The following is a 15,000-nucleotide window of genomic DNA, read 5'->3' as shown; positions in this document are numbered from 1 at the left end:
TCTCTCTCTCTCCTCTCTCACTCTAACGGGCTCATCAACCTAAGGCATGGGTCGGCAACCTTTTGGATCTTGCCTGCCAGGTTCTGCTTTTTTCAAGCACTCTAACAGCCCTGGCTGTGTGCCAACTCGATTTTTACATCACTGTACCGTCTGATATACTGCAATTTAGCCTAAATTATAACACACTCTGGCCCGTGATGCCTAAGTAGCCTTGAGAACCGATGGTTCTGGAGCCTAATGGCCCATAGGGCAGGAGCCTATCTCCTGTTTACCTAGTGTGAGGCGGCTTGATGTACAAGTACACCCCCTGGACATGACGCTGGTATCTCACAGGGTCTTACCCCCAATCCAACCCTTAATGCTGAGTGCAAAGCAGGGAGGCATCGGATACCATTTTTATAGTCATTGGTATGACTCGGTCGGGGGTTTGAACTCACGACGCTCTAACCGCAAGGCCACTGAGCTGGTTGACGTGACGCCTAGTCACCAGTCAATCCCGGAGCGACATCGTGTCCTCGAGAAGGCAGCAACATATAAGTGGAGTTGTGGTGACCTTCACAGTGCTCTGCAGTATAACAAATAGCCTACCGAACTCGCTCCAATATTGAAACGGTAAAAACTCGCTTTACATTATTCATATTCAATTCTAAAAGGTTATTATGTGCGACTTCGCGTGCTGTCAGGCAGTGGGACATCACACTGGTAAGGAGCGCTACGGCAAGCCAACAACACGGCAGGCCAGTCCGCACCGCCGACCTGTACCTCAGCAGCGCGTGTGCGTGTCATCTAGAGATTCAGACTCTCGCCTATTTTTTTCCCGTGTGCCGCGAGCGTGAAAATGATCTGTTGATAGTTGATAGGCAAACTCAATGTACAAAGACAGGGCTGGCCGTAGCAGCTCTGCAGTTAGAGACGCAGCAGAAACGGTGCCAGTATGGAAGCCGCCATCGTGAGAGCTGCAGAAGCTCCGCCACGCACATGCGCTGCTGAGGTACCGGCCGGTGGCGTGGACCGGGCCTAATACGTGGTCTAGACAAACCAAACAGCGAGGCATCACACTTACACACGATGAAATAACCTGCCAGTCGACAGCGATATTCAGAGATGTAGCCTAATCACATTGTTGATGAAGTGTGAAACAAAATTCGCAAACTCCGAGACCCAAAAAACTGTCTGAAAGTAGCGAGTGTGTCTGTATCGGACAGATATGAAACTAAAAACATTCCTGTGAATAAACTGCTTTAAACTTGAGGCGAACTTAGTTACAGCTGTGCTAGAAATGATCAAAGCGGGTCGTTCTTTTGACTGACTGTCCCGCCCCGCTTGGCGAAATTTAATCCGATTTTCTTTCTTCCGGTTTTGCCATCTTTTGTGGCAGCAATGTCGATGGGTAGAGTGCTGTGGATCAGGGGCGTGTCCAGGGGGGGGCCAGGGGTGGCTCGTGCCACCCCTGAAATCTGATTGGCCACCCTAGGTGCCACCCTGATTGATTGGCTATCTGCCTAGTCACTCAGAGCAGAGGCCACTTCGCGCCACGAGACGAACTTTTCGAACAGAACACATTTGATCAGCGGTGAGGTGTGCTGGTCTTGGCGCTCCTGAAGAAATGTGAGTACCATTAATAACGTTAGACTTTTGCATAGCTACATATAGGCTACGGTGTTGTGCTAGTGGTTAAAACGTTTTGCTTCACTTGGAATCAGAGTTTAGGATAAAATTCGCTTTGCTCTGCGTTGTTTGGAGCTGTGAGAACGCACATTCGAAGTCACTCCCGGAGCAAACAACCAACACATGCTCCGGCGCTTGAAAAGGGTGGTTTCGCTCCGATTAGAAACGACGCATCGAGGCTGTCCATAGGAAAACAACAGCGCATGCGTGTTGATCTGGATAAGAGCGGGATGAACGGGCAATTTTCTATTTTCCTGACCAATCAACTACCACGTCTGTTGCTTCAATTGCCTATGTTACTTTGTTTACATAAAGGGCTGTGAGAACGCAAACTCATCCGCTTGCTCTGGGTCATGATTCAGATTTTCATGTAAGAACATGACCTTAGTAGCCCAATTAAAGTATACAATGGGGAGTGGAGACAGAAATGGTAATAAAAAGCACAAAATGGTGTGTACAAATTCACCAGAATGCAGGGAATTAAGTGTTAAATTCTCAAAATTGTGCCACCCATGCATAACAAGGTGCCCCACCTGGGCCACCCCAGTGAAAAAGGTCTGGACACGCCACTGCTGTGGATTGGTCAATTACCACACCGCTGGGATAAAGCTGATACACTAGACTGTGTTCCAAAATGCGTTCCCACCTTGCGTGTACCTGAGCGTATACCGTACTTGGTAAACGTTCTAGATGGAGCGCAAGAACGGATTTAGCAACACAAGATTTTACAATGACTCAAACTTTTTTTTTCTTCGCTAAATGATTAACTGTTGTGCCATGCGATGGCACCTGGCGTGGTAGGGCTGCAGGGGTTGCCAATGGCTGACCTAAGGGGACGGGACGGGACAGCTCGCGCGACATCACACCGGGCCAAAGCTGACATGTGACACCACAAGTGCGTAACAGGATACGGGAGAGCACCCCAGTTTAAAAGCTTCTCATCCCCTGACGAGCCTTCGGTTCGGGGGCTGAATAGCCCCGGATCTTTTTTCCTTTTAACAGTCGCCATCAACCGCATCGTCATCGATTTAGCGCATCGCCGTCGATTTAGCGCAAGCTACCACCCGTCAATCAAGAAAAACTCCACTACCCACCCCCCACCCCATTCCCCCCCCTAACAACAACCTTCACATATCGCAAATCACAGACTAATTTGTAACCCACCACAGACAGTGTTACATCACAGGTGAGTGAGTTTTGCGTAACAAATCCTATCCCTAGTGTCTCTGGTTCAAGTATGTCGCCAATTGAGTTGATACGGGTGCTTTTCCAGACAGATATAGGGCAGGAGGAGGATAGAGACGTAATCTCTGGGAAAAGTCTTAAAGGCACATCTTGATCCATCCTCTTCGCCTGAGGGGAGAGGGGCCATACAGCCAAAGTGTTTATTTTCGTTCCGCTTCTCTCTCTCTCTCTCTCCTTCTCTTTCTCTCTCTCTTATTGCTCTCCGATTGCCTTCCCTGTGGGCAAATCGAAGACAGAGGCATCAAATCCTAGTCGTTCCTACACGGATGTGTGTCAGCTGCTGTGAGGCTCTCACAGAGAGGAGAAAAGTCTGTGTGTGTGTGTGTGTGTGTGTGTGTGTGCTCACATGTTCTCTATCTGGCCCCTCACCTCAACCCCCCTTTAGAGTAATACCAATTCAACATAACACTGACACACTTCCCTGTTCTTACACCTCTACTCTGAGAGAACAAGAGGGAGGGAGGGATGGAGAGAGGGAGAGAGAGAGAGAGAGAGAGAGAGAGAGAGAGAGAGAGAGAGAGAGAGAGAGAGGGAGGGAAAGGGAGGTTAGTAGCAGAGATGAGTGATGGAATGAGAATCACAACCACTGGAGCAAAGAGGGACGACGCTGCTTGTCTCTGCCACAGCGGTCACACACAGTGTGTGTGTGTGTGTGTGTGTGTGTGTGTGTGTGTGTGTGTCAGGCCATTAATCCCAGAGGCAGGGTGTTCGGTCAGGGTGCTGTGGTCTGGTCCTATGCCCGGGCTGGCTTTAACTAGCTTCACCTCAGGTGAACCATCGAGTCGCCCTCCTGAGACACACACACGCACACACACGCACACACACGCACACACACACACACACACACACACACACACACACACACGCGCACACACACACACACACACACACACACCTCTCCCTCGTTCACTCCCCCCCCCCCCACCTCTCTCTCCACGCCTGCTCTACAAGACAAACATGTTTACCAATAGGGGGGGGCAACCAAGCGAGAACGGCCAGGCGACGGTGGTGCCCCCTCCTCCCGCTACCTCCCTGGAAGTCCTTTGTGTTAGCGTGACCTAGCCTGAGGCTGGACACACCGCCCATGTTCAACACCTGACCTCACTTATTCAACAGGGAAGAATGGTCTGAGCTTTTCTGCTGGAAATGCAGCACACAGAAGTCACATGACTCTCCTATCCGATGTGCATGGGTAGCCACAGTCCGTCAAGGCACTGTCCGTCCGTCTGTTCTATGAATTGCATTTCTACCTGAATCCAGAACATTCTAAAAAGGGCTTTGTGTGCACACACACATTCTATCCGAGTTGTAATAATAATAATAATAATAATAATAATAATAATAATAATAATAATAATAATAATAACTTGAATTGATATAGCGCCTTTCACAGACCCAAGGTCGCTTTACAAGGGAATGGGACAAACAGAAGAGAGTCAGAGAGAAAAAACACACAAAACAAGAAACAGTGAAACAGCTACTAAAGGTCGAATGCAATGGTGAAAAGGTGGGTTTTAAAGGCAGTTCTGAATATGTCCAGGGTTGGAGAGTGGCGGATATCCTTGGGTAGAGAGTTCCAGAGGGTGGGGGCTGCCACACTGAAGGCTCTGTACCCAAAGGTTAGAACCATTTCAACAAGGCAGTTGCCTAGAAAGAGACCATGTAGCGTTAACCATAGTAAGTCTTGCTCTACTGTGCGTGTCATATTATTTTCTAGAACATTCCGGCCGGCGGTGTGGGTTAAAAACCCAGATTGTACTATGATTGGACGCAGAGCTGCAGGGAGTGTTGCAGAGAGGGACACATTACCAGACATTGATTCTGCGGAACACCCTTGGTGCCAGACCCTATGAATCACTCCATCCACTCCCGCTTCCTCATTCAGGGCAGAACCAGAGAGCTCGTCTGGAATCGTTTAACGAGGTCTGATTCCGGGGGGGGGGGGGGGTGGTAGTGAATGAAGGATTCTGCCAGTGTGTATTCTTGTCATTTCCGCCAGCCAAAAGTAGTTAGGGCAACTAACCCCTTGGAAATGAGAGTTTTAGCCTGAGCTTTCAGATATCAAGGGAGGAGGGAGGGAGGGGAGAGTTGACTGTCAAATTGGATATTTGCGGTATAAATGGGATGAGATGAGAAGGTGGTTTCCTTTGAAAGACGACAGCGACGAGGTCAGAGCGACTGATCACTGCTGTGACAGGCTCAGATGTGACAGACAGAGATATAACCTGGCGTCGATGGAAGGAGAACAACAAAAAAGAACAGAAGAGGAGTGAGGAGGAGAGGAGGGGAGAAGGAGCAGGGGGAAAGAGGTAGGGAGGAAGGGAGGAAGGAAAAAGCATGGCAGGGGGGAGTGAAAGACAAGCAAGAGACAAGAGGAGGCCATACCCTGAACCCAAAAACCACATCACCCATCCAGACCCTACCGGTCGATAGCCCATCCATCCAGACATTACCTGTTGATGGCCGAGCTGAGCTCATCCAGGCGGCGTGTGTCGCTGGCGGTGCTGTTGTCCAGCTTGGACAGGCTGTCCATCCTCTTCAGGATCACCTCCAACATGTCACTGATCTTCCTCAGGACCCCACGGGACTCCACCCCTCCCAGCACTGAGGAGAGAGAGAGAGGGGGGTGGGGGGGGGGAGGATATGAAAAACATGATGAATGAGAGCGTGGCAAAATACAGTCTTGTATGAACGACAAGATAAGGGAGAGAGAAAGTGAGAGAGAGAAGGGGTTACAGAGACAGAGAGAGATGAAAAGCAAGAGAGAGAGAGAGAGAGAGAGACAGAGAGAGAGAGAGAGAGACAGAGAGAGAGACAGAGAGAGAGAGAGAGAGACAGAGAGACAAATAGACAGAGAGAGAGAGAGAGAGACAGAGAGAGAGACAGAGACAGAGAGAGAGAGAGAGACAGAGACAGAGAGACAAATAGACAGAGAGATGGAGACAGACTGAGACAAAGAGAGAGGCTGCTGCTGCACAATTATTGTATAAAACATGTTTGCATATAATAACAGAGGGAAGTTACAGTACAGTAGTTCAGACGAGTCTATAGTCGTCACCAGGGACCTCTCTCGCTCTCCCCCCCCTGTGCTCTCGCTCTCTCTCTGGCCTAGTTTTCTACGCTAGCACCAACACACACACACACACACACACACACACACACACACACACACACAACCCGTAGCTTGTCGAGAAGCATCGCCTTTGTATTGTTCAGACTACTTCCAGATACTGTGCTGTCTGGGGGAGCTGTGGCATTGTTGTCTGAGTTCTATATTGTGATGTACTATCAGAGACATGGATAGTCTCCGAAGGCCTGAGTTATGAAGGCCAGAGAGAGGAACTAATTATGTTGACATTACGGCACACAATCTGTCTCTGGGGGAATTAATTATGTGTGACCACCATTGTTTTATTCCTTTCACCTAGCGAATTAGAGAGGTCGTGGGCGTAAGACAGAGAGAGACAGAGAGAGAGAGAGAGAGAGAGAGAGAGAGAGAGAGAGAGAGACAGAGAGAGAGAGATAGAGATAGAGAGAGACAGAGAGAGAGAGATAGAGATAGAGAGAGACAGAGAGAGAGATAGAGAGAGAGAGAGAGAGCCGGGGGGGGGGGGGGGGGGTGGGACGTCCTCCTCACTTCGTCACCACAGGGGAAGAGAGCCCCAACCAATCACAGCAAAGCACATCAAACCAATCACAGAGCTTTCAATCAAGCCAAGTTCCTTGAGGAAAGGGACAATGGCAGTATTCAGACAGAAAATGTTATTCATATGATTATCAGCATTCAAACACTAGTGAAATGTGTCTTTTTGTGTATGCTGGAATAAAAGTTATCTGTTACTGAAAAATATTTGTTTTTGTTATTATTACTTTATTGTCATTTCAACCAATGAGTCATTTTCATGGCTGTAGCTTGCAACGATCCAAAGGGCAAGGGAGATCATTCATATTATTTTTGGAAGAAGAAGAAGTAAGAAGCCTACTTTAATAAATAAAAAAATACCGCAATACATTAAGATTTAATACAATGCACTTTGTTTAGAAAAAAAAGAGATGTTTTCTCCAAGCATCTGTGTTCCAGACAGTACCGAGGGAGCCCAGACTGGGCTGCACGATCCCTGCTTTCAGATGTTTTCAATGTCGATCTAATCAGGCTTCAAAGAACACAAGAACACACGTAACCAACCACACATTAGATCTAATCAGGCTTCAAAGAACACACGTAACCAACCACACATTAGATCTAATCAGGCTTCAAAGAACACAACAACACACGTAACCAACCACACATTAGATCTAATCAGGCTTCAAAGAACACAAGAACACACGTAACCAACCACACATTAGATCTAATCAGGCTTCAAAGAACACACGTAACCAACCACACATTAGATCTAATCAGGCTTCAAAGAACACAAGAACACACGTAACCAACCACACATTAGATCTAATCAGGCTTCAAAGAACACAAGAACACACGTAACCAACCACACATTAGATCTAATCAGGTGTGCGTTGGTTACGTGATGTCTTTGAAGCCCTGATCTCAGCATATACATGTCAGTGGTTGGCTTAATGGCTGATCTTAGTGCATACTTTGAAGCTGATTAGATCTGTGTGTGGTTGTGTAGTGTGTTGTGTGTGTGGTTAACTGCAAGCACGCAGGCAGGCACGCACGCACGCACGTTACATTTTACATTTGTTTACATTTTTGGCATTTAGCAGACGCCTTATTCCAAAGCGACTTACAATCAATACATTTGAATACTAAGCATGTGAATCAGCAGTCCACTATTCGTTGCAGGAAGAGTACTCTAGCTCGGGCCCGGGGCCACTGATAGAAGGAAAAACCTTCTCCCTATTATCGCCTTCTACTAAAACGTTATTTTTTTTATTTTTATTTTTTTTACTGGAGAAACTGAGAAACAGTACAAGGGGGGGCAGTAGAAGTTCTTAGGGACACAGTAGAGGGGAAAGCGGGTGTTTTTAGGAGACGTAGTGGTGAGGGTCAGAAGATGTCTCAGGAGGAGCAGTTAAGATGTAACCTGAAGAGATGGGTCTTCAGTCTACGACGGAAGATGGGTAGTGACTCTGCCGTTCTGACGGCCGTGGGGAGCTCATTCCACCAGCGGGGAGCCAGTGTTGTGAAGAGACGTGATCGGGCAGCCCGACTGCTGTGTAGAGGAGGTGGGGCCAGTCGGCCAGCCGAGGTGGAGGAACGGAGTGAGCGGGCAGGGGTTTGGGGGGTTACCATTTCCTTCAGGTAGGCAGGGGCTGTCCCTTTAGCTGCCTGGTATGCAAGCACCAGGGTCTTGAATCTGATGCGAGCTGCTATCGGGAGCCAGTGCAGGGTGCGAAGGAGAGGGGTGACATGCACGCACGCACGCACGCACGCACACGCGCACACACACACACACACACACACACACACACACACACACACACATTATTAAGGCCGTCACAAGAACGTAGGAGAAGTTGTCGTCCGCTTCAAAAACCACTTTCTCCTCCTCACCTCCTAATTCCATATTTGTCTGGCCACTTTGTTCCATTCTGGGAGTTGGGGTTGTAAATGAGGGGCATGAGGGAGAGGAGAAGTGTGTGTGTGTGTGTGTGTGTGTGTGTGTGTGTATGGTATGCACTTAAGAGTGTGACCACTTATTGTTGAGAGATCCCTCCCTTTCACACAGTAAGGTCAGAGAGTTCTTTCCCTTACCAACCGTACCGCTCCATACAATACAGCCACTTCAGAACTTTAGAACACTTAATTGCCAACCCCTTCCATTGTGGGGTGACAGCGAAGGTGTGGTCTTCTCCGCTCCGCTAGAGCGCTGATTGTCATCGCAATCATCAGAAGCGAGAGGACCACTTAGTCAAACTCCACTCTGTCCGTCTGACAGGCAATTTGAATTCAGACCTCCACCACACAATTGGACAAGGTCATCTGTTTTTTTTCTCTTCTCTCTCATAGCCAATGAACTCTTTCTTTCTTACTTTCTCTCACTCACTCTCCTGTCTTCCTCTCTCTCTCTCTCTCTCTCTCTCTCTCTCTCTCTCTCTCTCTCTCTCTCTCTCTCTCTCTCTCTCTCTCTCTCTCTCTCTCTATCCTACCTCTCTTTCTCTCTCTGTCTCTCTTCTGTCTCCTTCTCTGTCTCTCTCCTGAGCAAACTGCGACACTTTAAATAAATGTGCAATAACACTATGTGCAATATGACAACCCTAGTCGTCTATCTGTACAGTATAGTATAGTGGATAGTGTACATAGCCTTTATTTATGTAAACCAGCTCCTTCCCTTCTTGTGTTTTTTTTTAAAGTTTTTTTTTCTTCCTAACACCAGGGGAGCCACCCCTCCTAAATTTCGTTGTTTGGTACCTGTACTGTAGCAATGACAATAAAGACCATTCATTCATTCACCATTCATTCATTCTCTCCTTCCACTCTCTCTCTCTCTCTCTCTCCTTCCTCCCTCTCTCTCTCTCTCTCCTTCATCTCCCTCTCCTTGCTCTCTCTCTCCTGTCTTCCTCTCTCTCTCTCTCCTTCCTCTCCCTCTCTCCTTCCACTCTCTCTCTCCTTTCTCTCTCTCCTTCCTTCCTCTCTCTCCTTCCTTCCTCCCTCTCTCTCTCTCTGTCTCTCTCTCTCTCTCTCTCTCTCTCTCTCTCTCTCCCCTGTCTATATACCCCCTGTGAATAGGCCATATAGTGTATATAAGTAAAGAAGTTCACATAATAGATACATTCTCAGATGTCTACCCATCACTTATCCCCCTATTTTTATTTATATCCCCTCCTATTTATGTCTATTTATGTCTCATTCTTGTTTTTTATTACCTTAGGACTGTGTTTGTTTGTTAGCACACAGGTTTGCATTTAAATGTTGGTTGTACCTGTTCCAATGACAATACAGATCATTCATCTCTCTCCTTCGTCTCTCTCTCCTTCCTCTCTCTCTCCTTCCTCTCTCTCCTTCCTCTCTCTCTCTCTCCTGTCTTCCTCTCTCTCCTTTCTTCCTCTCTCTCTCTCTGTCCTTCCTCTCTCTCTCAGTATCTCCACGGCGACAGATGGGGCTGTCTGTTGTGAGTGACATGGCTTGTCCTTGGGTCGGTGGGATCGGTGTGTCACGCGTGACGGGTTACCTAGACGACACTGCTGTCATTGGCCACTGATGAGCCTTAATGATCATGATCATGAGCCTGGCCGTGATCTCATTGGCCGGGGTTTGGCTATAAAAGGGTCGTTAAGAAGAGATGCCATCACTTTAACGACTTTGTTGAGGTACTGTAGCAAATGTGTTTTTATATTCAGACGGCAATTCGAAAGGCATTCATGATGGTACAGCCGGCGGCTTGTGTTTCATGTCCCAATAGCGGTGTCAATCAGTTCCTTGTTGAAACAGGTAACAGGTAAAACCACAAAACAGTTGGTGCCCTGTTGAGCTGGCCAAGGTATAATGGGACCACCATGCAGTCTATAAGGGGAATAACTCAGGAGGAGAAGTAGCAGTAGTCGTTGTCTTTCATAGATATGCATACTAACAGGAACACAAACATGACATATGTTACAAACATTATGTGTAGCACACAATCTCTAGCAGCGAGAAATAAGTTGACCTGTATGTCTCTTAAATAACACGATATTGGGAGAGAAGAGAGAGGAGGGTAAAGGTGGAAGATTAAAAAGGAGGATTCGATGGAAGAGGAGCAAGGAAAGGAGAGAAAACAGAAGCAGAAGCGGGTAGAGTAGAAGAGAGGGGGAGAGAAGCCATTAACGCTAAGTGTATAGGCTACTGTAGCTTCGTTGAGCTAGCCGTAGCATGTCTACGCTAATTGTTATTAGGCCATCACTGATCACACATTCCATTAGCATGAGCATTGCTCTCCAAAGGACCCACAGTGTCTGAGAGGGGAGAGGGGGCCGGGGGGGGGATGTTGGCATAAATGCAGCGTGAACGTTTGCGCTTAGAAAATACAATACACCACAGAAGAAGATGAAGAAGAAGATGGTGGAATGTTCAGGACAAAATGGCTTCTGAGAGGTTATTTATCACCTTAGGCCTACTTTACTGTATGTGATGAATCACCTTTCTTTCTTCCAAGAGAGGATGGATTCACAGTGAATATAAACGAACGCAAATGTAAAACGTTCTGTTGTTTTTACGTAGCCCTGTCTGAGAAAATATGCAATTGCATCGAGGACATTCTGTATTACATTTGATTTTTTTTTTGAAATATCTTTTGAAAGTTATTGATCGACCACGGTGTTGTGTTGTGTGCCGACTACCTCTGAACTGCAGAAAATGTAAAAAGGTAAATCGCGTTTTAATATTCAACGGAGGGAAAACCACTGAACTAACGGGACCAGGCTCAAACTATTTCACGGAGTGTTTGGACTCATGGGGAGGAATAAATCATAACCACACACACACAGACACACACACACACCACATGCGCACACACGCACACACCGCACACACGCACACACACCACACACCACACACACACACCACACACACACACACACACACACACACACACACACACACACACACACACACTCTGCCTGGCTTCAACCAGCATATTGGCCTGAATATGTAGTGTCACGCCGCATCATATTTCTCCCAAGGTCTGAATCGTGTGAGGCGTGAACGGAAATCCCTGTCAGTGTCTTTAAATGACTGACTACTGGACAGTGTGTGTGTGTGTGTGTGTGTGTGTGAGAGTGCACTCGTGCGTGCTCATGCGTGCCCTCGCGCGTCTGTGCTTGACTAGCCTGGATGTATTTCAGTCACAAACTGCTCGTTTCAGACAAAATGGCAGCTCATCTCAGCAACAGTTCATCTCCTGCAGACCTGCTGTGACACAGAGAGGCGGAACAGGTCGTGCAGCTGTGACTTGCCCCAGTAAAAAAAGAAAAGAAAAAAAGAAAAGGTGTCTGTCCAGTTGTTGTGTCCAGTACGCGTGTGTGAGCACTAAATGAATTCAGCCGTGATTGTGTGAACTGTGACAGACGCCAGATTGTTTATATTGTACTGTATACTGTAGTAGGATATATGGTAGCTAGTGAACTGTATAGGACACATAACATTAGAAGACATGGTGGACTGGTGATCAGAAGGTCATGAGTTGAAATCGACCTGGGGAAAGAGCACCACTAGTGTGCCCTTGAGTAAGACACTTAGCCCTAAGTTACTCCAGGAGACTGACCCTCTAAACCTCTATGTCGCTTTTGGGTAAAAGCGTCTGCTAAATTCTGCCTTTTGGCCGAACATACAGCAGATGGGCTTTTCACAGCATAGCACAATGGGCTACCACACCACCACACAGCCTCTGAAGGGCTCTTTAGCTTAGCACTAACAGCTAACGACATGAAAAACAAAAAAACAAAGAGAGTGCTTCTTAGCTTCCCACTGGAGTGGAGGAGAGAGAGGAGAGAGAAGAGGAGAGAGAGGAGAGAGAGAGGAGAGAGAGGAGAGAAAGGAGAGAGAGAGGAGAGAGAGAGGAGAGAGAGAGAGAGAGGAGAGAGAGGAGAGAGAGGAGAGAGAAGTGGAGAGAGAGGAGAGAGAAGAGGAGAGAGAGGAGAGAGAGGAGAGAGAGGAGAGAGAGAGGAGAGAGAGAGGAGAGAGAGAGAGAGAGGAGAGAGAGGAGAGAGAAGAGGAGAGAGAGAGAAGAGAGAGAGAAGGACAGAGAGGAGAGAGAGAGAGGAGAGAGAGGAGAGAGAGAGGAGAGAGAGAGACGAGAGAGAGACGAGAGAGAGAGAGGAGAGAGAGGAGAGAGAAGAGGAGAGAGAGGAGAGAGAGGAGAGAGAGGAGAGAGAAGAGGAGAGAGAGGAGAGAGAGGAGAGAGAGAGGAGAGAGAAGAGGAGAGAGAAGAGGAGAGAGTGGAGAGAGAGGAGAGAGAAGAGGAGAGAGAGGAGAGAGAGGAGAGAGAGGAGAGAGAAGAGGAGAGAGTGGAGAGAGGAGAGAGAGGAGAGAGAAGAGGAGAGAGAGGAGAGAGAAGAGGAGAGAGAAGTGGAGAGAGAGGATGAGAGAGGAGAGAGTGGAGAGAGAGGAGAGAGAGGAGAGAGAGGAGAGAGTGAGAGAGAGGAGAGAGAGGAGAGAGTGGAGAGAGAGGAGAGAGAAGAGGAGAGAGAAGAGGAGAGAGAGGGAGAGAGAGGAGAGAGAAGAGGAGAGAGAAGAGAGAGAAGAGGAGAGGAGAGAGGAGAGAGAAGAGAGAGAGGAGAGAGAGGAGAGAGAAGAGGAGAGAGAAGAGGAGAGAGAGGAGAGAGAGAGGAGAGAGAAGAGGAGAGAGAGGAGAGAGAGAGAGAGAGGAGAGAGAGAATTTTCAAGAATGGAGACAAATTTGATCCAAACAACTACAGAGGTATCTGTGTAAGTATTAACCTAGGGAAGTTATTTGGCAGCATTCTAAATTCAAGAATTATATATTTCCTCACAGAGCACAATGTCTTGTGCAAAAGTCAAATTGGATTCCTCCCAAATTATAGAACATCTGACCACATTTTCACCCTACACACACTAATAGATAAATACACACATCAAAACAAAGGAACAATTCATGCATGCTTTGTCGATTTTCAGAAAGCTTTCGACTCAGTTTGGCATGAAGGTTTACTTTTTAAATTAATAGAAAGTGGAATAGGGGGAAAGTCATATGATGTCATTAAATCAATATATGAAAATAATAAATTGGCTGTTAAAATTGGTGATAAACACACAGACTTCTTCCCGCAAGGGAGAGGGGTGAAGCAAGGATGTAACCTCAGCCCCACCTCTTCAATATATATATTAATGAACTGGCACGGTTATTAGAACAATCACCAGCACCTGGTCTCACCCTTACTGACACAGACATTAAATGTCTCTTTTATGCAGACAACCTAGTCATACTGTCCCAACTAAAGAAGGTCTTCAGCAAAGCCTGAACATTCTTCATCAGTACTGTCAGACTTGGGCCCTGACAGTAAATATGAAGAAGACCAAAATTATGACCTTCCAAAAGCGATCACGGTTACAGAAGAATCAACCAGTGTTCAAAATAGGTGGGACCCAAATAGAACGGACAAATACCTATACATACCTAGGTTTACAAATTACTTCCACTGGGAATTTCTGTGCAGCTGTGAAGGAACTCAAAGACAAGGCAAAAAGGGCTTTTTATGCCATCAAGCGTTCAATTCAAATCCAAATTCCAATTAGGACATGGCTCAAAATATTTAAATCAGTTATAGAATCAATTGCATTGTATGGCAGTGAGGTAATGGGGTCCCTTATTACAAAGTGATTGGGCAAAATGGGACAAAAACCCAGTTGAGATCCTGCATGCAGAGTTCTGCAAAACTATTATCAGGGTACAAAGAAAATGCCCAAACTCTGCATGCAGGGCTGAATTAGGCCAATATCCTTTACTGCTAAATATACAGAAAAGATCTATTAAATTCTGGAGCCATATTAAAAAGAGTGACCCTGCCTGTTACCATTATAAAGCCCTTGCCTGCCAAGAGTTGAACATCCAAAGGAGCCCCCTCAGTCAGCTGGTTCTGAACTAGCTGACCTCTCACCTTCTGACATCACAAACCCCAGACAGCCTCAGTGCAGCTACACTATCACTCAGAAGATTAGACCTAACCAAATTATAACTAAAGAAAAAGATAAATACATCACATATTGGAACGAACTCACACAATCACAACACAAACTAGAAACATATTTGGCTCTAAACAGACAGTATACTGTGGCAGACTACCTAACCACAGTAACTGATAAAAACCTGAGAAAGACTTTGACAATGTACAGACTGAGCGATCATAGTCTGGCAATAGAGAAGGGCAGACACAGACAAACCTGGCTGCCTAGAGAGGAGAGGCTGTGCTGTTACTGTGATGACGGAGCTATAGAGACAGAGTTACACTTCTTAACACAATGTAAAAACTACACAAATATTAGAGAGGAGTTCTTCCCAAATTTGAAACAAATTTCCCAGAATTCCGAAGTATGACAGAAAGGGAAAGATTACCAGCCCTTCTGGGGAACAGAAAGAATGTGCAGTTTTGGCTGCAAAATATGTCAATTCCTGTCACAAGAAAAGGGACAAC

General features: G+C 46.8%; 1 protein-coding gene across 1 annotated transcript in view; it reads right to left on the bottom strand.

The window, feature by feature from the left end:
* LOC308151649 (alpha-1,6-mannosylglycoprotein 6-beta-N-acetylglucosaminyltransferase B-like) overlaps nt 1-15,000 on the bottom strand; it is a gene marked incomplete at both ends in the record, with an annotated part of 128,755 nt that overhangs the window by 83,500 nt on the left and 30,255 nt on the right. Inside the window, one exon of the mRNA XM_080524557.1 lies at nt 5,367-5,517. Within this exon, the coding sequence (XP_080380683.1) occupies nt 5,367-5,517 (151 nt within the window). The remainder of the gene's footprint in view (nt 1-5,366; nt 5,518-15,000) is intronic.

Source organism: Nansenia antarctica, assembly GCF_963989245.1.
Source record: "Nansenia antarctica genome assembly, chromosome: 2".
Lineage (NCBI taxonomy): Eukaryota > Metazoa > Chordata > Actinopteri > Argentiniformes > Microstomatidae > Nansenia > Nansenia antarctica.
Note: the sequence above shows the minus strand (reverse complement) of the source record. Positions and strands in the feature narration are given on the sequence as shown.